General features: G+C 54.2%; 1 protein-coding gene across 2 annotated transcripts; it reads right to left on the reverse strand.

The window, feature by feature from the left end:
• Nucleotides 1-2,579: 2,579 nt before the first annotated feature.
• Nucleotides 2,580-16,732, reverse strand: LOC135974678 (uncharacterized). 2 transcript variants are annotated; one of them, XM_065563095.1, is made up of 3 exons: nt 16,413-16,732; nt 11,035-11,120; nt 2,580-9,576 (listed from the first exon to the last, which is right to left on the reverse strand). In XM_065563095.1, the coding sequence occupies exon 3, from the start codon at nt 9,116-9,118 to the stop codon at nt 3,314-3,316; it is 5,805 nt and encodes a 1,934-aa protein (XP_065419167.1). In that variant the 5' UTR covers nt 9,119-9,576; nt 11,035-11,120; nt 16,413-16,732; the 3' UTR covers nt 2,580-3,313. The 2 variants fall into 2 exon arrangements, with proteins under 2 accessions (XP_065419167.1, XP_065419168.1); XM_065563096.1 differs by lacking the exon at nt 11,035-11,120.
• Nucleotides 16,733-24,934: the final 8,202 nt, after the last annotated feature.

The raw sequence follows: 24,934 nt of genomic DNA on the forward strand, positions 1-24,934 counted from the left end.
GGTGGCAGCATACTGCTCAAGGACAAGGTGAAATCTGTGCCCTGGGAAAGTTTTTAACCTAAGCTGGTGGAAATAAGCTTAGGGGATTTTCCATGCGGGTCCCCTCATCTGTACTCCAGAGTTCATAGTGGGGAGGGAACCCTGACAGAGAGAAACACATTATGCTGGGGAAACACCACAAACAGGATTCATAACACAAACCATGAGCAAAATAACCACTCCCAAGTAAATTTGGCAGTGTCCTTTTCCCCTCAAGGTCTTAAGTGCAGCAACCCAAAGAATCACCCAAGGTCCCAAAAGTCCAACACCCCAAAAGGCTCTTGAGTTCAGCAATCCAAAAATCACCCAAAAGTCCAACGACCCGAAAAGTCTCAGCCCCTGGTCAGTGCAGCCCCAGAGTTCAAAAGTTTTTCTGCAGAGTTTTACCTCCCAGCCTGGGTGGGAATGGGGAGGGAGCGGGGGTATTAAGGGGCACCTTATGTGGTCCAAAGCCGACTGCCCCGCTTCTCCATAGCGTTCTGCTGCAGCCTTTACCGTGAGCTGCTCCGCTCCACCAGCTGTCCCATGAGCCGCTCCAGCCTTCCCACGAACTGCTCCGCTCCACCAGCCACTCCACTCCACTCCACCAGCCATCCCATGAACTGCTCTGCCAGCCACTCAGCAATATATCTTCAGGCCCCCCAACTACTTAGCACAGCACTCAGTGATTTTAGCTCTTTAGTTATTTCAGATTGTAGTAGGGGAGTCTCAGTGGTGGTGCACTATTGGCCTAAAGTGAACTCAGCCCAGAAGCTTGTAACTAGACTCCTAATGGAATCAAAATTAGCTCTGATATGCCACAGTAGAGAGAGAAGAAGGCAGCACAGTTGGTGTTTCAGGCTCTCAAGGGGCACACAGCCCATCAGGTACAAATACCTATTCCCAGCCTCTCTCCATTCACTGGGCTTTGGAACCCATGTCCCTTGTCTAGCGAGTGCTACTTAGTTGATGGCGAGTCCCTCTGTCATAAAACAGTTCCACTGTCCTTGATTCACATAATCAGGGTAACAATACTTTATTCTTCCTGCCCCAATAACTGAGAAACTGGGGATCCCACAGCAGCCAAAGTGACCATTTGGGCTGCTATGGGCTCATGCTAGGTGGGATGGTTGTGCCTATGCAAACAAGATCAGCCCCTGAAGTTCTTTTCCACAACTCGCCACAATTCACCACCAGATGTGGCTTCCCACAGTGCACAGCAAAAGCAATCCCAGGATGTTCACCGCTCAGGAGTGAAGCAAAGGACCATGGGATATTCCTGGAGGATGCTATGCCGTCAGTTCACAGCAAATGACCGTTCTATTTTCCCACTTTATGAACTGAAAGTGGAATGGGCCCTGCATGCTATTGCATCCTGCAAGTTACCCGACAAACATCAAAAAGCTCTGGATTAAAGCCCCCATGTAGACTCATATTTTGTCTCTGCCCAACACTTTGCAGTTTATGGGAGAAGTCTAGGAATCTGAGTCCACCATCCTGACACCTGAACCATGTATTGGATTCTCCCCTCCTCACCTTTACACACGGTGATTAAATTCTCCCCTCACCCAGAGACAAACTCCAGCTTCTCCCCGCAACACCAGATCAGCAGCCTGGTGTTCTCCTACACAGACGGGGGCTCCCAGCAGAATCCTTCCCAAGCTCAGTGAAAACAGGCTCTAAGATCATCTCTGTCTTCCTTGCAAGACCCCAGTTTTTCCCACACTCTCCATAGGGTGTCGGCGCTCAGTAGGTCTGGGCGGGTGAGTAAGCGAGCCAGGTACATGTCCACAGGGAGCTCACCAATCTCATACTGGGGTTTCCCATCGCTGTAGTACACAGATAGCTCAAACTCCCCCTCCCCCAACAGGAACTCCAGCTTCCTCCTGCCCCACTGGATCAGCAGCCTGGCGTTCCCCTGCACACACGGGGGCTCCCGTCTGAACTGGGAAATGGCCTCCCCAAAGCAGCCGCTCAGCTCCTTGCCCAGCACCCCCCAGTGCCCCAGTCTGTCCCGCACCCTCGCTAGGTCTGCGACGCTCAGCGGCTCTGGGTTGGAGTGTGACCAAGTCACTGGCCTGTCCCCTCCCAGCTCTTTGATGTGATACTGGGGTTCCCCATCGGCGAGGAGCACCGAGATCTCACACTGCCCCTGGCCGGAGACGTACTCCAGCTCCCCGCCCGGTCCCCCCGGATCAGCAGCCTGGTGTTCTCCTGTGCACACCAGGGTTCCAAAATGAATTGGTTCAAGGCTTGGGGAATATAGGATGTAGCGGTGTCTCCCTGACAGGACCCCAGTTTTCTCATCACTCTCCACAGGGAGGGTGTCACCATGTCTCCATGGGTCACAGATGAGAATACCAGATTGAGGACACACCACTGAGCAATGGGGCAGGCTCACCCCAAACCGGCAGTTATTCTGTCATGGATATACCGAGCCAGAAACAGCAGTAAATTTCTGTCTCACCACACTGGCGAACAAGAAGTCATACAGCCAGGTCAATCTGTCACTCAGATCTTACCCAATAATCAGACTGCTGCCAATCCTTTAGTAGCTAACATCTAAAGGTTTATTTATAAGCAAAAAGAAAGAGGAGAGATTTAAAACACTTAAAGAAATCATTGTACATATCATCATTGCCAAGTTCTTGGATCAGGTTTATAGCAGTGATGTTACAGACTGCTGGCTTGTACAGTCTCTGGTAAGGTCCTAAAGGTCCTCAGTCCATAGTCAATGTGCTCCTTTTAGTGCAAGTCCAGAGGTCAGAGCAGGAAAGAGGCAAAATAGAGATGCTTCTAGAGTCTTTTATACCTTCTCCCAAGTGGAGGGCGTGCTCTCCGTCTTTGTTTGTGGAAAATTACAGGCACAAGATGGAGTCCAGGGTCACCTGAGTGAGTCACAGGCACTTGCATGCTTCGATGAGCTATTATCCATATTCTGGCTAAAGCGGACACAGGAAGGCTCATGGCACCAGGACGAGCTTCTTCTGTGGCCCATTGAGAGAGTTAAATGTTTTCTTTAATGGGCCATCAACTTGAAGAGTCCATTCAAAGTGGCTGGTAGACTGGATGTAAACTGCCTTGCGGGTATTGCTCGGGAACATAGCACGCAGGTAGGATGCCAGGATAGAGTCAATATTTCTCACTTTGGATACAAGGATGATACATGTATGTGAACAGGACAATCATACTTGAGGATAGTAACTTTTCCATTGATTCCTTACAGGATACACTTCTTACAAGTTTTGGTGCAAACTGTATAACAGTGGTAGCAGCAAAGAGATTCGGTCCTATTTCAATCATGCGGTGTCACAAGGGGTTGGCACTCTGGCTCTGTTCGGGCGTGTAACCGAGGCAGGTTTATGTGACCTGGGAGCTCCCCAACCTCATACTGCGCTCTCCTGTTCCTATATCGCACAGAGATCTCACACTGCCCCTCTCCTGACAGGAACTCCAGGCTCCCCCTGTCCCAGTAGATCCGCATCCTGGCGTTCTCCTGCACACACGGGGGCTCCCGGCTGAACTGGGAAATGGCCTCCCGAAAGCAGCTGCTCAGCTCCTCGCCCAGTGCCCCCCAGCGCCCCATTCTGTCCCACACCCTTGCTAGGTGTGCGACGCTCAGTGGCTCTGGGCTGGCGTGTGACCAAGTCACTGGCCTGTCCCCTCCCAGCTCTGTGATGTGATACTGGGGTTCCCCATCGGCGACGAGCACTGAGATCTCACACTGCCCCCGGCCGGAGATGAACTGCAGGTCCCCACAGCCCCCCTCGATCAGCAGCCTGGCGTTCTCCTGCACACACCGGGGCTCCTGAACGAATTGGTCGAAGGCGTGGGAAATACAGGCTCTTAGGATACTGGTGTCATATTGACAGGACCCCAATTTTCTCAACACTCTCTGTAGGCTGTCGGCGCTCAGTGGTTCTGGGTGGGTGCATAACCGAGCCACGTACATGTCCACGGGGAGCTCCCCAACCTCGTACTGGGGGCTCTCGTCCCTACAGCACACACAGATCTCACACTGCCCCTCCCCAGACAGGAACTGTAGGCTCCCTCCATCCCACCTGATCCTCATCCTAGTGTTCTCCTGCACACACTGGGGCTCCTGGCTGAACTGGGAAATGGCCTCCCCAAAGCAGCCACTCAGCTCCTCACCCAGCACCCCCCAGTGCCCCAGTCTGTCCCGCACCCTCACTAGATCTGCGACACTCAGTGGCTCTGGGCTGGCATGTGACCACATCACTGGCCTGTCCCCTCCCAGCTCTGTGATGTGATATTGGGGTTCTCCATCAGCGAGGACCACTGAGATCTCACACTGCCCCTGGCCGGAGACAAACTTCAGCTCCCCCCCACCCCACCGGATCCCCATCCTGGCATTCTCCTGCATGCACCGGGGCTCTCGGCTGAACTGGGAAATGGCCTCCCCAAAGCAGCCGCTCAGCTCCTCACCCAGCACCCCCCAGTGCCCCAGTCTGTCCCGCACCCTCACTAGGTCTGTGACGCTTAGTGGCTCTGGGCTGGCGTGTGACCACGTCACTGGCTTGTCCCCTCCCAGCTCTGTGATGTGATACTGGGGTTCCCCATCGGCGACGAGCACTGAGATCTCACACTGCCCCCGGCCGGAGATGAACTGCAGGTCCCCACAGCCCCCCTCGATCAGCAGCCTGGCGTTCTCCTGCACACACCGGGGCTCCTGGCAGAAACCCTGCCAGGCTCGGTCAAGACAGGTGGTCAGAGCATCAGTGTCTCCATGACAGGACCCCAGTTCACTCAACACTCTCTGGAGGGTGTCAGCGCTCAATGACTCTTGGTGGGCGCGTAGCTGAGCCACGTACACATGCACTGGGATCTTCCTAACGTGGTACTGGGGTTTTCCATCCCCACAGCGCACGGAGATCTCACATTCCCCGTTCCCCGAGGTGAACCTGAGCTGTCTCCTGCCCCACTGGATCAGCAGCCTGGCGTTCTCCTGAACATACTGGGGCTCCCGGATGAACCCCTCCCAGGCTGTGAGCAAGCGGGCCCTCAGGGCAGCAGTGTCTCCCCGACAGAGACCCAGCTCAGTGTGAAATTTGACTAGGCTGTCAGCACTGAGTGGGTTTTTGCGGGAACGTAACCGGGCCACGTACAAGTGCACTGGGAGAGTCTCAAAATGAAAATGATAACGGGCATTTCCTTCCTGATAGGAAACAGAGATCTCATACTGTCCCTTCCCCGACAGGAACTCCAGGCTCCCCCTGTCCCAGGACAACCTCATCCGGGAGTTCTCCTGCACACACGGGGGCTCCCGGCTAAACTGGGAAATGGCCTCCTCGAAGCAGCTGCTCAGCTCCTCGCCCAGCGCCCCCCAACACCCCAGTCTGTTTTTAACTCTCTCCAGGTTATTGATGCTCAGCGATTCTGGGTGTGAGTTTGTCCAAGTCACAAACACGTCCCAGGTTTTCTCTGTAATGTGATATTCGGGCTCCCCATCGCTCCAGGACACACTGATCTCACACTGCCCCTGGCCGGAGACGAACTCCAGCTCCCCCCCATCCCAGCGGATCAGCAGCCTGGCCTTCTCCTGCACACACAGGGGCTCCCGGCCGAAGCCCTCCCAGGCTCTGTTGAAGCAGGCCCTCAACACAGCAGTGTCTTCCGCACAGAGACCCAGCTCAGTGTAAAATTTGACTAGGTTGTCAGCACTGAGTGGGTTCTTGCGGGAACGTAACCGGGTCACATACAAGTGCACTGGGAGAGTCTCAACATGAAAATGATAACGGGGATTTCCTTCCTGATAGGAAACAGAGAAAATGTACTGCCCCTCCCCCGACAGGAACTCCAGGCTCCCCCTGTCCCAACACAACCTCATCCTGGCGTTCCCCTGAACACACAGGGGCTCCCGGCTGAACTGGAAAATGGCCTCCACAAAACAGCTGCTCAGTTCCTTGCCCAGCGCCCCCCAGCACCCCAGTCTGTCCCGCACCCTCTTCAGGTTATTGATGCTCAGAGGTTCTGGGTGTGAGTTTGTCCAAGCCACAAACACGTCCCAGGTTTTCTCTGTAATGTGATATTCGGGCTCCCCATCGCTGCAGGACACACTGATCTCACACTGCCCCTGCCCGGCGATGAACTCCAGCTCCTGCCCATCCCAGGGGATCAGCAGCCTGGCATTCTCCTGCACACACCGGGGCTCCTGTCTGAACCCCTCCCAGGCTATGAGCAAGCAGGCCCTGAGCACAGCAGTGTCTCCCCGACAGAGACCCAGCTCAGTGTGAAATTTGAACAGGCTGTCAGCACTGAGTGGGTTCCTGCAGGAACGTAACCGGGACACGTACAAGTGCCCTGGGAGAGTCTCAACATGAAAATGATAACGGGGATTTCCTTCATGAGCGGATACAGAGATCTCATACTGCCCCTCCCCCGACAGGAACTCCAGGCTCCCCCTGTCCCAACACAACCTCATCCTGGCGTTCCCCTGCACACAGGGGGGCTCCCGGCTGAACTGGGAAATGGCCTCCCCAAAGCAGCTGCTCAGCTCCTCACCCTGCGCCCCCCAGCGCCCCAGTCTGTCCTGCACCCTCGCTAGATCTGCGACGCTCAGCGGCTCTGGGCTGGCATGTGACCAAGTCACTGGCCTGTCCCCTCCCAGCTCTGTGATGTGATACTGGGGTTCCCCATCGGCGACGAGCACCGAGATCTCACACTGCCCATGGCCAGAGACAAACTCCAGCTCCCTCCCGTCCCACCGGATCAGCAGCCTGGCGTTCTCCTGCACACATCGGGGCTCCTGAACAAACTGGTCCAAGGCTTGGGAAATACAGGCTCTTAGGGTACCAGTGTCTTCCTGATAGGACCCCAATTTTGTCAACACTCTCCGTAGGCTGTCGGCGCTCAATGGTTCTGGGTGGATGCGTAACCGAGCCACATACATGTGCACGGGGAGCTGCTCAACCTCGTACTGGGGTCTCTCGTCACTACAGCGCACAGAGATCTGACACTCCCCCTCACCCGAGAGGAACTGCAGCTCCCCCCTGTCCCAGCGGATCATCATCCTGGTGTTCTCCTGCACACACGGGGGCTCCCGGCTGAACTGGGAAATGGCCTCCCCAAAGCAGCCACTCAGCTGCTCACCCAGCGCCCCCCAGCGCCCCAGTCTGTCCCGCACCCTCGCTAGGTCTGTGACGCTCAGCGGCTCTGGGCTGGCGTGTGACCAAGTCACTGGCCTGTCCCCTCCCAGCTCTGTGATGTGATACTGGGGTTCCCCATCAGCGAGGAGCACTGAGATCTCACACTGCCTCTGGCCGGATACAAACTCCAGCTCCTGCCCATCGCACCGGATCAGCAGACTGGCGTTCTCCTGCACACACCGGGGCTCCTGGCAGAAACCCTGCCAGGCTCGGTCAAAACAGGTGGTCAGAGCATCAGTGTCTCCATGACAGGACCCCAGTTCACTCAACACTCTCTGGAGGGTGTCAGCGCTCAGTGACTGTTGGTGGGCGCGTAGCTGAGCCACGTACACATGCACTGGGATCTTCCTAACGTGGTACTGGGGTTTTCCATCCCCACAGCGCACGGAGATCTCACATTCCCCGTTCCCCGAGGTGAACCCGAGCTGCCTCCTGCCCCACTGGATCAGCAGCCTGGCGTTCTCCTGCACATACTGGGGCTCCTGGTGGAAACCCTCCCAGGCTGTGAGCAAGCGGGCCCTCAGGGCAGCAGTGTCTCCCTGACAGAGACCCAGCTCAGTGTGAAATTTGAACAGGCTGTCAGCACTGAGTGGGTTCTCGCAGAAACGTAACCGGGCCACATACAAGTGCACTGGGAGAGTCTCAAAATGAAAATGATAACGGGGATTTCCTTCCTGATAGGAAACAGAGATCTCATACTGCCCCTTCCCCGACAGGAACTCCAGGCTGCCCCCGTCCCAACACAACCTCAGCCTGGCATTCCCCTGCACACCCGGGGGCTCCCGGCTGAACTGGGAAATGGCCTCCCCAAAGCAGGCACTCAGCTCCTCGCCCAGCACCCCCCAGTGCTCCAGTCTGTTTCGAACCCTTTCCAGGTTTTTGATTTTCAGCGGTTCTGGGTGTGAGTTTGTCCAAGCCAAAAACACATCCCAGGTTTTCTCTGTAATGAGGTACTGGGGCTCCCCGGCGCTACCAGACACACTGATCTCACACTGCCCCTGTCCGGAGACGAACTCCAGCTCCTGCCCATCCCAGCGGATCAGCAGCCTGGCGTTCTCCTGCACACACCGGGGCTCCCGGCTGAATCCCCGCCAGGCTGTGTACAAACAGGCCCTCAGCACAGCGATGTCTCCCTGACAGAGACCCAACTCAGTGTAAAATTTGAACAGGCTGTCAGCACTGAGTGGGTCCTGGCGGGAACGTAACCGGGTCACATACAAGTTTGCAGGGAAAGTCTCAACGTGAAAATAATAACGGGGATTTCCTTCCTCATAGGAAATAGTGAAAATGTACTGCCCCTCCCCCGACAGGAACTCCAGGCTCCCCCCGTCCCAACATAACCTCATCCTGGCGTTCTCCTGCACCCACGGGGGCTCCCGGCTGAACTGGGAAATGGCCTCCCCAAAGCGGCCTCTCAGCTCCTCGCCCAGCACCCCCCAGCACCCCAGTCTGTCACGCACCCTCTCTAGGTCTGTGACACTCAACTGCTCTGGGCTGGCATGTGACCAAGTCACTGGCCTGTCCCCTCCCAGCTCTGTGATGTGATACTGGGGTTCCCCATCGGTGAGGAGCACTGAGATCTCACACTGCCCCTGGCCGGAGACAAACTCCAGCACCTCCCCGTCCCAGCGGATCAGCAGCCTGGCGTTCTCCTGCACACACCGGGGTTCCCGTCTGAACATCTCCAGGGCGAGGTCCAGGCAGCTGCCCAGCTCCTCGCCCAGCTCCCCGCGTCGCTCCAGTCCGTCCCGCGCTCCCTGCAGGGTCTCTATGCTCAGCGGCTGGGGGCGGGCGCGTAACCTGGCCAGACACACGTCCCCCATGGGCTCAGCGACGTGGCACCGGGGCTCCCCATCGGTGTCACACACGCGCATCTCACACTCCCCATCCCCTGAGGTGAGGGTCAGGTCTGCCCCCTCGCTGGGGTCAGCCATCCTGGCGCTTCCCCCACGCACGAGGGCTCCCTGCTGGACTCAGTCGAAGCAGCTTCTCTGGGATTTGGATGCTTCCTGCTGATGAGTCACTCTCTGCGCTGTGATGTGCAGCTTCACGACACTCAGAGACTTTGGGTTGGACCCTGCTGAAGGCTGATCCACGGCCCCGTCGGTGACTTGCCTGTTCCACCCGCCTTCTCCCCTCTCTGAGTACGGGCCCGAGATCCAGGTCACAGTTTGGTTTTGTGTTGTCCTGAGTGCGGCTCTAGGTTGGAGTCCTGCAGAGCGGGGCTGAAATGGGCTCTCAGCTCATCCGTCGCATCCCCCTGGGATTGCAGCTTCCACTAGGTTCTCAGGGCAGAGCAGATGCAGGTTGCATGGATTCAGTTGGGTCCTTCTTGAGCGTCCTCCTCCCCAGGGCTCCGCTCAGCTCCTCTTCTGCTCTGCTCCAGCAGGTCCTGAGAACAAAACGAGAGATGCCCATTTCAATTGGAGAACATTAGGGCTGGTCAGAGGCACAGGCGTCGGCTCTGTGGGTGCTCCGGGGCTGGAACACCCACAAGGGGAAAATGGTGGGATGCGCTGAGCACCCACCGGCAGCGCACATGTCAACTCCTCCTCTCTTCCCCAATGCCTCCCGCCTGCTGGTGGATCTGGCAGATCAGCGCTTCCCCCTCTCTCCCCGCGCCTCCCGCCCACTGCCATCAGTTGTTTCGCAGTGTGCTGGAGGTTCTGGCGGGAAGGAGGGGGAATGAGGATACGGCGTGCTCGGGGGAGAGGCGGGGCAGGGAAGAGGCAGGACTGGGAAGAGGCGGTGAGGAGTGGGGCTCTGGAGGAGGAAGTGGATTGAGGGCAGGGTCTGGGGCAGAGCCAGGGGTTGAGCACCCCCCAGTACATTGTAAAGTCAGCGCCTGTGGTCAGGGGGAGAGTCTGGAGTCTCCCAGAGCTGTAGGGCTCAGCCCCAGGCATTGGCTCCCACGGAGCAGATGCAGGAGAGAAGTATTTCTGTCTGTAACGGCACCAGGCCGGGTGTCCAACATGCAGCCCGGGGCCGCATCTAGCCTTCGCTCTGCGTGTATGTGGCTGCATGACATGTTCAGCTTGTGCAGGGTTTGGGAGCTTTAATTTCTGGAGACCCCAAGACAATGCTGGAGGCTTGGCAACCCCACTAGATGGTGACAAAGGGAGAGTAACCTCAATACATGTCATCCGCTTACAGGGGGGCTCCAGGGGAAAGCCCTGAAATCTCCCCGATTCCATCTCTCTCCACCAGCCCAGGAACCGCCGATGCCTTTATCCTCATTTCCAATTGACACCAGACACCACCTGAGAGAGGCTGCTCAGAACTGGGGCTGGGCTTTTTCTGATCAACATGAACTTTGAATTCAAATTAGAGCTGCAGAGCTGGATTATCCACTTCCACTACCGCTGTGTCATTTATTGTAAACATAGAGTTTGGGGAAGGAGGGTCAGTTCTGGTCTGTGTCTGTCACTTGTGCTGGGAGGGGAGAGACACAGCGCAGGGTGTAAGGCCGTCACACGGCCCGAGCTGCCTGATATTCCCGTCCAAGGTCTTTGGTTCTGAAAGGAAGGGACAGCGATATACGGAGGACATGGAAATTCCCCCTGGGAGCCTGGGCCAGGCACTGTCACATCAGCTGTTTTGGATACAGGGAGCCTCCTCCCCGCTCCCAGCTGCGCTCTCTCTGAGGGCAATTCCGGCCGCCTAACTGGGATTAGTTATTGTTAGTTATTCCCCCCATGCAAATAACTCCTGTCACATAGAGTTAAGTTTGCTGAATGCCTCTCAGATCCAGCCAAAACAATCCCCCCCTGGCTAAAAGCACCCAAACGCTGCCCACTAAGGTAACTGCAAGATAAGGTGACATAGCAAACAATTTTGACATAAACCTCACCAGTCAGATCAGATCCTCAAGTGATGTCAATCGCCACAGGTCAGTTGATGTCAATGATCCACACCCAAACGTCCTTAACTCTGACCCTAAAACAAAACCGTTCCCAATAACTAGACGTTCTAAGCTTGTCTTGTCCATTTGTCATAGATTCATAAACGTTAAATCCAGAAGGGACCACAGTGATAATCTAGCCTGACTTCCTGTATCACAAAGGACAGAGAATGTTATCCTGTGACTCCGGAATCAAGCTTAATAACTTACAGTGGAACTAGAGCGGATCTTTTAGAAAGACCAATCCAATCTTAATTTAGAGGTTCCCAGTCATGGAGATCCCACCACACCACATGATCACCTGTTGCAGCGGTTAATTACCCTTAATCGTTAAACATCTGTGCCTTATTTCCTGATCCAATATTTCTAGTTTCAACTTTCAGTCCTCGGATTTTGTTCAGCCTTTGTCTGCTTGATTAAAGTGCCCTCTACTATCAGGGATTTAGTCTTTCTGTAGGATCGTATATAAATAGATTGAGCTTCTGAAGTCTCTCCAACCCAGATGGAAACTAGGAACCTCACTACCTTTGTGTGTTGATCTTTCTATATATTTTTACTTCTGTGCTTGTTTTCATATGTCTTCTCCGTCCTTTTAAAAATGTGGACCTGAGAACAGGCCATAGTATCCAGTATTGGCCTCACCAGTGCCATAGACGGAGAGGTAATATCCCCTGTCCACTTCCCTCTTGATACATCCGTGGATCGCATTAGCCCTCTTAGCCACAGCATTGAATTGGCTGCTCATGTTCAGTTGATTATCCACCACAACCTCAAAGTCTTTTTCAGAGTCACTGCTTTCCGGGACACTGTCCCCCTCCCTGTAAGTGTGGCCTACTGTCTTTATTCCCAGATGTTGGACCTTGCATTTGCCTGTACTCAAATGCAGGGTTTTTGTTTGCACCCAGATTATTGAATGATCCACGGTGGCCTGCATCAGTGACCTGTCTTCACCAGTATACATCTCCCCATCAGTATTTGTATCATCTGCACATCTACACTGGGGTTTTGTTGGCCTAGTTAAGTTGGTCGGGGTGTACATTTTTTACACTACCAAGCGACGTAGCTATGTTGACATAGCCTAGCTTTAAAGCCTAAGTCAAATGCCTTCCAGAAGGAGAGAGAGTGGGATTTAATGAAGAAGAGAAATTAGGGGGGAATCTCAGAACAGAGAAAGATGGGAAGCCCAGACCCCCTGGGGAGAGAAAGGTGAATTAAGCCTAAGTTGCTCAGGCTTTGGTTTCAGCCCTGGGTAGCAGGGCTCAGGGCCCCAGGCTTTTGCCCCATGCAGTGGGGCCTTAGCTTTCTGCCCTGGGCCTAGCAAATCTAATATTGGCCCTGCTTGATGGACACCTGAAACCTGCTCATGGCCCCGCAGGGGGCCCCGGACCCCTGGTTGAGAACCACTGTCATATACAATCACCCGCTACTGAACCCCACGTGGGAATTACCTACAGTGCCTGGCTCCTTATTTGCTGTCACATAGTAATAAAAATAGACTCGCTGTCTGGCCCCTGACTCCATGAGCTGCTTTCCCTGGGCCCTGGTGTCTCACTGGCTTTTTGGGGCAATATTATTCTCTGCTGCCCCCTTTCCCTGACACCTGGTTTCTATGGTGCCCATTTCCTTGAGGACTGGGTTGTGTTCAGTCTTGTTTCCATGGCACCTGGATCTCTCTAAGGCCGGGTTTCCATGGTACCCCTTTGTCCCTGATGCCATGTCCATGGTACAGTGTCTCTGAGATCTGGTTGCCATGACACATGATTTCCCTGACACCTGGTTGCCAAGGTACCCAGTTTCCCTGATGCCTGGTTTCTGTATAGTCTGGCTTCCCTATGGCTTGGTTACCATGGCACCCAATTTCCCAGAGGACTGTTTTCGTTGGAACCTGGTTTCTGAGGCCTCGTTTTTACACAGCCTGGTTTCCCTGAATTCTCGTTTCCATGGCACCCAGCTTCTTAGTGGGCCTGTTTACCTGAGGCTTGTTGTCCATGAAGCCTGGCTTCTCAGGCCCAGTTTCTGTACAGCCAGATTTCCATGGCGCCTAGTTTTCCTGAGGCCTGGTTTCTCTGAGGCCTAGTTTCTGTGGCTGCGGATTTACCTGAAGCCTGGTTGCATGGCATTGGGTTTCTCTGAGGTCTGGTGTCCCATGGCACTTAGTTTGTCTAAGACCTGGTTTCCATGGCACTTGGTTTATCTGAGGCCTGGTTTCCATGGCACCTACTTTGTCTAAGGTCTGCTTTCTATGGCAACTGGTTTCTATGTCACCCAGATTCCCTGAGGCCTGGTTTCCATGGCACTGGGTTTCTTTAAGGCCTGGTTTCTATGTGTAACAAAGTGGGAATGTTCTTAATATTTTCTCTGAATACTCTGTGGGTGCCTCAATTTCCCCTATGCATTTCTTAAGTATCTGTTGTACTGGCTGGCTGAAAGTCCCAGTGAATCGCAGGAAGTGGGGGGTGCAGGGCCCTGACTCCCCCACACTCCGTGACACAGCTACCTAGAGGGATTTTAGAGCTAACTGGCTGGCTGGGTGTCCATCAAAGGGAGCTTCCCTGCACTTTATTTACAACAGGGGCTGAACCCTCGCGATGGTGGAGCGGAGAGGCATAGGGGACTTCCCAAGGGTGAGTGGGGATAAACACCGGGGTGCCAGTCCTGCAGGGAAACTCAATACTAAATTGCTGCCCCTGGTTAAGGAGGTGGGGGGGGGTGGGGATGCCCACCTTACTGCCTTTGAGCAGGCTGGTGATTTGAACCAGGGGACCCTGCGGAAAAGCCCCGGTATCTAGCTCCCTTGTTGGGTCCCAAGGCTATAGACACTGTCAACCAGATGGGTGGGGTGGTGGAAGGGCTCCCACTCCTGACCCCAGCCTATATGTCTGCGTGGAGTCTCCTGGGCTCAGCCCCCCAGGGGGAGCAGAAGGTGGTGGTCAATGGGGGGGGGACATGCCTGGGATGGTGAGACCCTGGGACAGAGAGAACTGTTGTCAGGCTCTGGGTGGTGCAGCCGCAGATGCTGAGGGGCTGTGGGACCTGGGTGAAGGTCCCAGGGATGAAGCCCCTCGCCCTGCCTATGGCCCGGATCCCTGTGCAGACACAGGAGGGGTCGGGCTGGCTGGTCATTGGGGCTCTCCAAAGTATCGGCGGTGAGGTCCTGTTAGGGGATGACTGTGTCTCTTTGGGACAGGATCCAGGCCCGGCTCCTGTAATGGCCGAGGATTTGAATTTGAATCCAGGGAACCAATTGGCAGAGCCTGAAATTGTCAGTGAAAATGCAAATGACCTGGCTGGCAGCGGGGAGGAGCTGCTAGGCTCAGGATACCTGCCTGCCTGTAACCAGACCCCTGGGGCTGAGTGGGAGGGAGAGATGTTCCCTGCCCCCTGCACACTGGAGAGGGGGCTCACGCTGGCTCTGATGCTGTGACCAGAGCATGGAGCTCGCCGCCTGCCCCCACTGGGACAACAAGGACAGTGCTGGGCATGGTGGGAGCTGAGACCCCAGCTGAGTGGGGGGGGACACAGGCAGGGCAGGTCGGCTGCCAACCAGGTTTGCCTGGTCCAGACGTGCTGCTGGGAAGTGATTACACAGCAGGGAGGGAGCTACCAGGGATAGCGCTCAGCAGGGCTGTGACCCCAGGCCCAGCCAGTGAGAGGGAACAGGTCCCACTCCCTCCCCCAGCAGCTGAATTCCAGACTGAGGTGCAGAGGGATCCCTCCTTGGAGAAGCTGAGGGAACTTGCTGGCCACAGCGCTCCAAACCAACTTGGGGAAGGCCCCAGGGACAGAGTCCTGTGGGAGAAGGGATTCCTGTACCAGGAATGGGCTCCCCAAGGGGAAGTAGAACTGGGGGGAATCGGGAGGCAGCTGGTGGTGCCCAAGAAGTATTGCCACAGGCTATTGTACATGGCCCAGGATGTTCCTCTCTTGGGACACCAGAGGATCCAGCGCACCAGGCACCAGCTGCTGCAGAACTTTTACTGGCCCAGAGTCGGTGACGCGTCCAGCAGTACTGCGGGTCCTGCGACCCCTGCCAGAGGGTGGGGAAGGCCAGGATAACAGTGCAGCTCACTTGAGACCCCTGCCCCTCATAGAGGAGCCTTTCAATAAGGTGGCTATGGACATAGTGGGGCCCCTCCTCAAGATGACCTGGCCAGAGAAGAAATACATCCTGGTGGTGATGGATTTTGCCACACGCTACCCAGAGGCAGTGGCTCTGTCCTCCACCGAGGCAGACACCATGGCCGACGCGATGCTGCCCATCTTCAGCAGAGTGGCGGTCCCCAGCGAGGTCCTTACGAACCAGGGGTCTAATTACATGTCAGCCCTGCTCCAGGGCTTGTGGGAAAAATGTGGGGTCTGGCCCACCTTGGCCTCTGCATTTCACCCTCAGTTCAACGGGCCAGTGGAGAGATTTTATGGGATCCTGAGGATGATGCTGAGAACTTTTATCAATCAGCATCCATGGGACTGGGACAAGTACCTGCCCCACCTTTGATACAGGGAAATGCCCCAGGAATCCACAGGGTTCTTCCCTTTCGAGCTGCTGTACAGGAGGATAGTGAGGGGACTCCTGAACCTGGTAATGATGACTGGTGGAGGGATAAGGGTTTGTGATTGTTGCAGAGCCCAAGAGGGCAAGGGTGTGCAGGGGTCTGCACAGAGAATGGCCGACAATCTGTCTCCTGGTAACTGATGGCCCAGGCCCCGCGCCTGCAAGGTGCCAACTGAAGGTGTTGGAGAACAAAGAGAGCAGGTGGCCTCCTGGCCCGAGGAAAGAGACAAAGGCCAGAGGAGGGGCTGGGGGGAGTTTCAATTTGGAGCTGGCTGAGGAAATGGAGGGAGGCCCAGAACTGGGGTCTGGGCTCCCCAACCCCCAAGATAGACGTGACTGAGGGATCCTGTTTTCTGTACCTACAAGCTCTCTTCTGGACCATGTTCCTGTCGTCTAATAAACCTTCTGTTGTACTGGCTGGCTGAAAGTCCCAGTGAATCGCAGGAAGTGGGGGGCACGGGGCCCTGACTCCCCCACACTCCATGACACAGCTACTAAGAGGGATTTTACAGCTAACTGGCTGACTGGATGTCCATGAAAGGGAGCTTCCCCCCACGTTATTTATCACAGGGGCTGACCCCTCTCTGGCAGCTTAGCTCAGCAGCCGCGGTGCCTCCTGGCATGGGTTCAAAGGAGCCACCCCTTCTCCCAAGTCAGCATTGCCTATTGTCACGAGTTGGGCAGGGGAGGGGAACCCGGGCCCACCCTATCCTCCAGGTTCTAACCCAGGGCCCTATTAAACCCGTTACCAGGGTTCAGGTCTCCGTCTACTCACAGGCATCTGCTGGGTCACTTCCCACCCTTAGTGCTGTCTCGGGCGTCTCTCCACCGGTAACAGCTTGACGTCCCCTTTGGTGCCAGCGACTGACTGGGCTCCTGCACCGTAGTCTGGGAGTTGGGCTTTGGTGATCTGGAATCCCGGTGGTTTCTCAGCAGGGGCTCCCCGTGCACGTCCGCTCTCCTCCCCTGACAGTGCAGACTGAGTCGAGTTGTTCCCTTTTATACGCTCCCTCCGCCAGCGGGTGTATGCCCAGCAAGGGTGAGGGGGTGTGGACTCTTGGCCCCAAAGTACTTCCGTCATCAGAGCCAGAGGGTTGATACAACCTGTCAAAGTGAGACTGTGGTCTGGTGGATTAGAGGAGGCAGGGACTGGGAGCCAGGACTCCTAGATCCTGTTAGAACTTGGCTACACTGAAGCCTAATTTGGATGAAGGCCAGGTATGTACGTGAACTTCCTTTGCATTTCATGACTCCATCTAGGTGTGTTCTCATTGCAGAATCACGCCACGTTTCAACAGGCCCTTTTCTCCACCCCTGCCCAGGAGGAGTCTGAATTACCCTTGACGGGGAAATCGAAAGTTAGGGTCTTCCGGGAAGGATGTTTCTGTGCGTCTGTGTGAGGGTGTTCTGGGGACATCTTGAGGGGTTCAGAAACAGCAACTTGTGGCCAGAGACATGGGGAGGCAGGGGCCCCGGGTTAGTGTGTCTGTCTGTCCTGTTACGAGCCACCTGCACTACGCGGGGAGTTGGGTCCAAGGGGGCAGGGTTCTGGGGGGTGGGGCTACTGGGGGGGATGAGTACAGGGTGCTGCATGGAGCCAGAGGGATTGGGGAGCTGGGTGCAGGCGGTTAGGTTCGGGGGGCTGGGATGCAGCTGGGAGACTCTGGGGGACGTGGGAAAATCGGTTGTGGGCTCTCAGCTCCCCCTTTGAGGCACAGCAGGGATGATTTGTAGTGGACTCAGCCCCACTGGGAGAATGAAGCCAGTGGAAAATGAAACATTGGGGCAGAGTTTTCCTTTACTTATGTTGAAGTTAGTCAGTCGGCCTCCGGGTTCACACTGGGGACACAGAGATCGGAATCTGGCCCTGATCTCCATCCCTAGGATGCCTGGGTTCCATCCTGGCTTTGGGAGTGGAGGGGGTCTGGTGTTTAGAACAGGGCGGCCTGGGAGCCAGAGCCAGGCCTCCTGGGTTCTCTCCCCGGCTCTGGGAGGGGAGTGGGGTCTGGTGGATTACGGGGGACTGGATTAGCTGCCAACACAGGTGTGTGTGATTTTAATTACACTCAAGGCGAGGCTGTGGCTGGACTAGGGGATTGTATTTCTTCTTCCCCCTTTGCTTGCAATAAACCTCTGGCTCTGGCTGGACCCCATGGCGTGGAGCTGTTTCGAGGGGACGAGACACGGGAGAAATGAGCCCTATCTGCCGAGCCCGAACAGAGGCACGTCAAAGAAGCCGCAACTTTGAGTCTTGCCTTTTAAATGGGGGGGTGAGGAGAGGAGAGGAGAGGAAGGAGGGAGGGGGGCTGTGTGTTGAACTTGAGGGATAGCTCAGTGGTTTGAGCATTGGCCTACTAAACCCAGGATTGTGAGTTCAATCCTTGAGGGGGTCACCTAGGGATGTGGGGCAAAATCAGTACTTGATCCTGCTAGTGGAGGCAGGGGGCTGGACTCGATGACCTTTCAAGGTCCCTTCCAGTTCTAGGAGATAGGATAGATAGGCAAACGGGTCTGACACGAAAAGGTTGGAGGAAAATGTTGGGAGAAATTTGTATTGAAATCAGCTGGGTCTGTCCCCATTGACTGCAATGGAACAATGGCCGAGCCCAGCTCAACCCGGCGTGTCAGGTGCCCCACCGGGCACTCGCTGATGTTGACCGTGATGCTCTGGCCACAAGTTGTTCCTGCCGCGCCCCGTCCCCCATGACCCTGTGGAATTGTGAGACACAATACGGCACTCAGAGCCCGAGCGATTTGGGGAGGGGGCTCCAGCGTTAAGGAACCCAGGAGTCTGAGGTGACTCTATGTCCCTCCTCCACCCCAGAGAGAGGGGAGGGTGTCTGAGAAGAGCCCTGCACCACCCTGCAGTCCCCGCTCCAACACCCCACACACCTTGTAACTAGCCCCCCGTCGTCCCATCCTCTGTATCCAGCCCCTCAGCCCCCCATGTCCTGTACCCAACCACCCCATCCTCTGTCCCCCCATAACTATCCCTCCCACCCACCTCCACAACTTCTACCCAGCCCCGCCCCCCGCACACGCACACTCTACAGGCTGCATCTAACTTTCAATTTCCCCGTAGAGAGTAATTCACCTTCCTCCTGGGTTCAGTCCCACGCCTAGGGCGGGGATCAATTTCACACCACAACAGCCAGGCCAGCCCATTTCCCTTAGGGGAACCCAGGCATCCAGGCCCACCCATTCATGCTATGCATTGTTGTCCTTTTAATTGTCTTGTTCTGTACACACAGCGCCAGCGTGGGGACACACACCAGGGGCAACCAGGGCACTCCCGTCGTCCTGGGGGTCAATGAGGGATGATCAGACTCCCCTGAGTTTGGTGGTTGCTGGTATCTCTCGCCTATGAGCACTGAGCCGTGGGTTCAGACAGCCGGGGGTCCTGGCTCCCAGCCCCCTCATGCTCTAACCACCAGCCCCCACTCTCCTCCCAGAGCTGGGGAGAGAACCCAGGAGTCCTGGCTCCCAGCCCCCTCCTTCTCTAACCTCTATCCCTCACTCCATTCCCAGAGCTTGGGAAAAGCTCACGTGTGCTCCTGTTTCCAGCAGGTCCAAGTGGGGGGATCGGGGTCCCTTTGAGATGATTCTCCAGGAGCGGGGAGTGAAACCGGCACCCTGAGTCCATCCTGTTTCCTCCTAGCGAGGATACCTGGCCCTGGAACCTGCCCAGCTCTAACCACAGGTATTGGGCTGCCTTGTCCCATCCAGGGGGCCCGGCAAAGGCTCCCTCCCCTGGCCACAGGCAGGAAATTAACCCAGGACGGCAGCTGACCCTCAGCAGAACCCTGGTCCAGCGCCCGTGTTACAGTGGGGGGGGGGTCTAAGCCCCAGAGGCAGCCGCATTTGCTCACGGAGCCCCTGGAAAGGGCAGGGAGCAGCCTCAGAACGATCCGACAGGGATGCTGAGCTGTACGGGCCGGGAGCCAGGGCTCAGAGACCTTCCTGGAGGGGCCGTGTGGCTGGGGAGCTACAGGTGCGCTGAGTCAATGCCATGAACCTGGGCCCGAGACTAGGGGAGAGGCTGGAGCTAATGTTATGCTTGTAAAGACTCATGGACTCTTTTTCAGGGGACAAGGCAATACGCCGCCTTTATTTAAAATGCTACACAACTATTAATATCAGTGTATGCATATATTTATACACACACACACATACACACACACACGCACCAAAAAGGGTTCTGCAGCTGGTGTTCCCCTTATGGTGTTTCCTCCAGCTTCATTCCCTCCAGGGCTGGGTTCCCTCCTCCACTGTTCCCATGGAAGAATCATGTCTGGTCCCCTGGATTCACAGATCTTCATGGATCTTAGGTTTTCATTCAAGACACAAGATCATCCACGTCTTTCTGCTGCCAGGCAAACCTATTCAGCTGGCAGCCATGGGAATCCCAGGAAGGCGGATTCCGTAGAATACAAAGGTTCCCTGTTGGGTGTGGTGTCATTTGTCCATGTTCCATATGGTGTTTTGAGGCAAGAACTATTCCTTCCTGCCCAGGAACTCTCACTTCCCATGTGCAGATTCCTGAATTTAGGGAAAGCCCTCTCCTATGATATAACAAGTTGAAAAATTGCCCTCCTAAGTCCAGCCAGACTCTATTCAACCTGGAATTTGGTTACAGCTATGGAACTGAACAGGATCCCAAATGAACAACTGGTTTGGATGCTATGAAAAAGGCCTTTATCGTTGCTTGTGTCAGCCGAGTTGCCAGCTCGACTGAACACGAGTGGGAGCCGGGCCTCCGTCAGACGCATCCGATGCTCCGTCATTGGTGCAGAACGAACCCAATGCCTCCTGGCTCCCACCCATCATTCTATCAGTTGTCTCTGATGTAAGGCTCTAGATTTTGCTGTCTCAGCTGGGATTAGATAATTATAAATTTGCCGTTCTCACAATTATCTTCCATCAGTGACGTTTGGATCCTTAATTACAAACTGGGTGCTGGATGTTTGCACAGCTGCTCCTCATCTTATACTTTGTTTTTAGTTTGAGGCGGACGCCTTTGCAATTCAGGGTTATATCTGTACCCCTTGGATCACCAAGGCAGGGTGGTGCTTGCCTCTGGATTTCCTTCACTCTTTCTTCTGCAGTTAGGCCCTTCTGCTACTAACAGCCTATTTCTTATTTGCCACACACACACACACCTCATTCACACAAAGACCAGCTACACATTCTTCTACTGAGCAATTAGAGGAAAGTGCACAGGGGTTGTTAAACAATTTTCTAACAAACAGGCTTGTAACAGAACATCACAGAATCAAAGAATCATAGGACTGGAAGGGACTTCAAGAGGTCATCGAGTCCAGTCCCCTGCACTCATAGCAGGACCAAGCACCATCTCTAGACCATCTCTGACAGGCGTTTGTCAAACCTCCTCTTAAAAATCTCCCATGATGGAGATTCCACAACCTCCCTAGGCAATTTATTCCAGGGCTTAACTACCCTGATAGTTAGGAAGTTTTTCCTAATGTCCAACCTAAACCTCCCTTGCTGCAGTTTGAACCCATTCCTTCTCATCCTATCATCAGAGGTTAAGGAGAATAATCTTTCTCCTTCCCCCTTGTAACAACCTTTCAGGTACTTGAATACTGTTATCATGTCCCCTCTCAGACTTCTCTTCTCCAGACTAAACAAACCCAGTTCTTTCAATCTTCCCTCATAGGTCATGTTTTTCAGACGGTTCATCATTTTTGTTGCTCTTTGCTGGACTTTCTCCAATTTGTCCACATTCTTCCTGAAATGTGGCACCCAGAACTGGAAACAAAACTGCAGCTGAGGTCTAATCAGCGCGGAGTAGAGCAGAAGAATTACTTCTCATGTTTTGCTTGCAACACTCCTGCTAATACATCCCAGAATGACGTTTGCTTTTTTTTGCAACGGCGTTACACTGTTGACTCATATTTAGCTTGTGGTCCACTATGACCCCAGATCCATTTCCACTGTACTCCTTCTTTCCTCAGACCATTTCTCCAGTTTGTCCAGATGATTTTGAATTCTCATCCTATCCTTCAAGGCACTTGCAACCCCTCCCAGCTTGGTCTCCTCCGCAAACTTTATAAGTGTACTCTCTGTGCCATTATCTAAATCATTGATGAAGATATTGAAGAGAACTGATCCCAGAACTGATCCCTGCATAACCCCACTCATTATGTCCTTCCAGTCTGACTGTGAACCACTGATAACTGCTCTCTGGGAATGGTTATCCAACCAGTTATGCACCCACCTTATAGTAGTTCCATCCAGGTTGTATTTCCCTAATTTGTTAATGAGAAGGTCATGAGAGACAGTATCAGAAGCCTTACTAAAGTCCAGATATACCACATCTACCACTTATCCCCATCCACAAGGCTTGTTACCCTGTCAAAAAAAGCTATCAGGTTGGTTTGACATGATTTGTTCTTGACAAATCCATGCTATCACTTATCACCTTATTATCTTCTAGATCTTTGCAAATTGATTCCTTAATGATTTGCTCCATTACTTTACCTGGTGCAGATGTTAAGTTGACTGGTCTGTAATTTCCTGGGTTGCCCTTATTTTCTTTCTCATAGATGGGCACCGTATGTGTCCTTTTCCAGTCTTCTGGAATCTCTCCCACCTTCCATGACTTTTCAAAGATAATCGCTAATGGCTCAGATATCTCCTCAGTCAGCTCCTTGTGTATTCTAGGATGCATTTCATCAGGCTCTGGTGACTTGAAAACATCTAACTTGTCTAAGGGCTAGTCTACACTACCCGCCCGGATCGGCGGGTAGAAATCGATCTCTCGGGGATCGATTTATTGCGTCTCATCTAGATGGATAAATCGATCCCCGAATCAACGCGCGTACTCCCACCTCGTCAGGAGGAGTAAGCTCCGTTGACTGGGGAGCCGCGGCGATCGATTTGCCATCGTCCTCACAGCGGGGTAAGTCGAATAGGATACGTCGAATTCAGCTACGCTGTTATAAAACAAAAGATAACCTAACACATTTTCTTGACCTTACTTACAATGTTTGTAATCTTAGATGCTCATTTCAGGTATGTTTTTAGGAGATGTTTTTTTCCTGCCCTGGTCCCTCTCTCTGTCCGAGAGGGAACAAACAAAGAGAGCACAAACAAAACCGCCCCCCGACTTGAAAGTATCTTCTTTTCCCATTGGTCCTTCTGGTCAGGTGCCAACTAGGTTAATTGAACAGATTAACCCCTTAAATGTTAAGGGGATTCTGTACCTCTGGCCACAAGGGATTTTATGTTACTGTATACATAAGGGTTGTTACCCTTCCCTTTATATTTATGACACAAGGCAATCCAGCTCTGTGTAATACCCTGGGTGCATGTTTCTTAGGTGTTGATCTTGGATCTTTAAACCTTTGCCATCGACTTCTGGGTCAGGACAACAGAGGCAAAGCCTGCAGCCGTATCTCCACTGCTATGATGAGCAATATCTCACCCCCACACACCACAACACACCTTTCAAGATCCAAGGGTCCCACACCTGCCTACCACAAAACCTGCGGTACCTCGCCCAGGGCACAAAATGCCCCAACGACCAGACAATCACTGTGCTCTCGAATGAACTCACAGAGGGTAAAAATGCTAAAAGACAAAAACAAAATCAACAGTGGGTGAATGCTCTTCACAAAGCGATCGATCCGTCTCTGATCTTTTTGTCACCCCCAAAGGCGTGGGCAGTGTTTGAAAACTCCCCCCCTTTCGGGGAGGCGAGTCTCTCCAGCCCTGCTCCTCCCACCCAAGCCCCCCCGCCACCTCTCACCCGCCAGAGCCCAGAGGCCCCACCCTCATGGCCGGAGGGCCCTGGCCAAAACACCCCAACCCCCGGGCTGCCGGATGACCCCAAGCACTGGCCCAACCCCGGGACCGGCCTGAGCCTCCCACTGGCCCAAGCCTGGGCCACCAGCCAGCCCAAGCCCACTGGACATCTGAGCCCCACGCTCTAGGCTGCTGTCCCAAGCTGAGCCCCCGCTGGCTTCGGGGGAGAGGGGGAGTGTGGTGGGGCCCGGCCTGGGTTAGGGGAGGCTTAAGCCTGCCCTGGCCTGTGATACCCGCCGCCCGTGATCAAAGGAAACACCTGCACAACAGGGGAGCTTAACCAGCTTTGTAATAAGTCCAGACTCTGGTTCCCGTCTCCAGACTCGGAGAAGAGCTCTGTGTGGGTGGAAAGCGCTTGTCTCTCTCACCCGCAGAAGTTGGTCCAATAGAAGATATTATCTCACCTACCTTGTCTCTTTCAAGAGAACACGAGTTAACTTCAGCTCCCTGCTGTAGAAGTTGGTTCTTTACTTCAAGCTCTCGGGGTACATCAGCCTCGCTCTGGAGGTTACCGATTGGATCCCTGACATCGACCAAGACAGCGGTTGTTATATTTGAGGATTTGGCTCCCTGATTTGAGCCTTATTCCACTGACATTTTAAGGAGGGAATCATCAACGACCATGATTTTTGCAAGATGTATATGTCTGTTCCACCAGGAAATGCACTTCAGGTCAATTGAAAGCAGAATCGAGAAGGAAAAATGAAGACAGAGAAAGCAAGAAATCTCACCTACTTACCCAGCGGGGGATGATCCAAAGAGATGAGCCACGCTCTGCGCTTTCCCTCTCTTCTCGGCATCACATACACATAGACTAACAGACTTTAAGGTCAGAAGGGACCATTATAATCTTCTTGTCTGACCTCATGCACAACGCAGGCCACAGAATCTCACCCACCCGCTCCTGTAACAACCCCCTAACCTATGTCTGAGCTATTGAAGTCCCCAACTTGTGGTTTAAAGATTTCAGTCCTCCAGCAAGTGACCCGTGCCCCATGCTGCGGAGGAAGGCGAAAAACCTCCAAGGCCTCTGCCAATCTGCCCTGGAGGAAAATTCCTTCCCGACCCCAAATATAGCGATCAGCTAAACCCTGAGCATGTGGGCAAGACTCACCAGCCAGACACCCAGGAAAGAATTCTCTGTAGTATACATACAGCGGAGAAGATTTAGCTGCACCCAAAACACATGATGTTTCCTTTTAGTTTCCAAATAATGCACACATTTGTACACAGCCTGTAGCAGTGAGAGGAAACAGGTCATGGGGTCGGAGATCTCCCTTTGAGGCACAGGGGAGATGAGTGTGTGGAGGACTCAGCCTCGTTGGGGGAATGGAGATGGTGGAAAATGAAACATCGGGTCTGATTTCACCCTCAGTTACATTGGAGCAATTCCACTGGCTTCTGGATTTACACCTGGGTCACTCATATCCAAATATGGTCCTGATCTCCATCCCTACGATGCCTTAGTTC

Source organism: Chrysemys picta, chromosome 12 (genome assembly GCF_011386835.1).
Source record: "Chrysemys picta bellii isolate R12L10 chromosome 12, ASM1138683v2, whole genome shotgun sequence".
NCBI lineage: Eukaryota > Metazoa > Chordata > Testudines > Emydidae > Chrysemys > Chrysemys picta.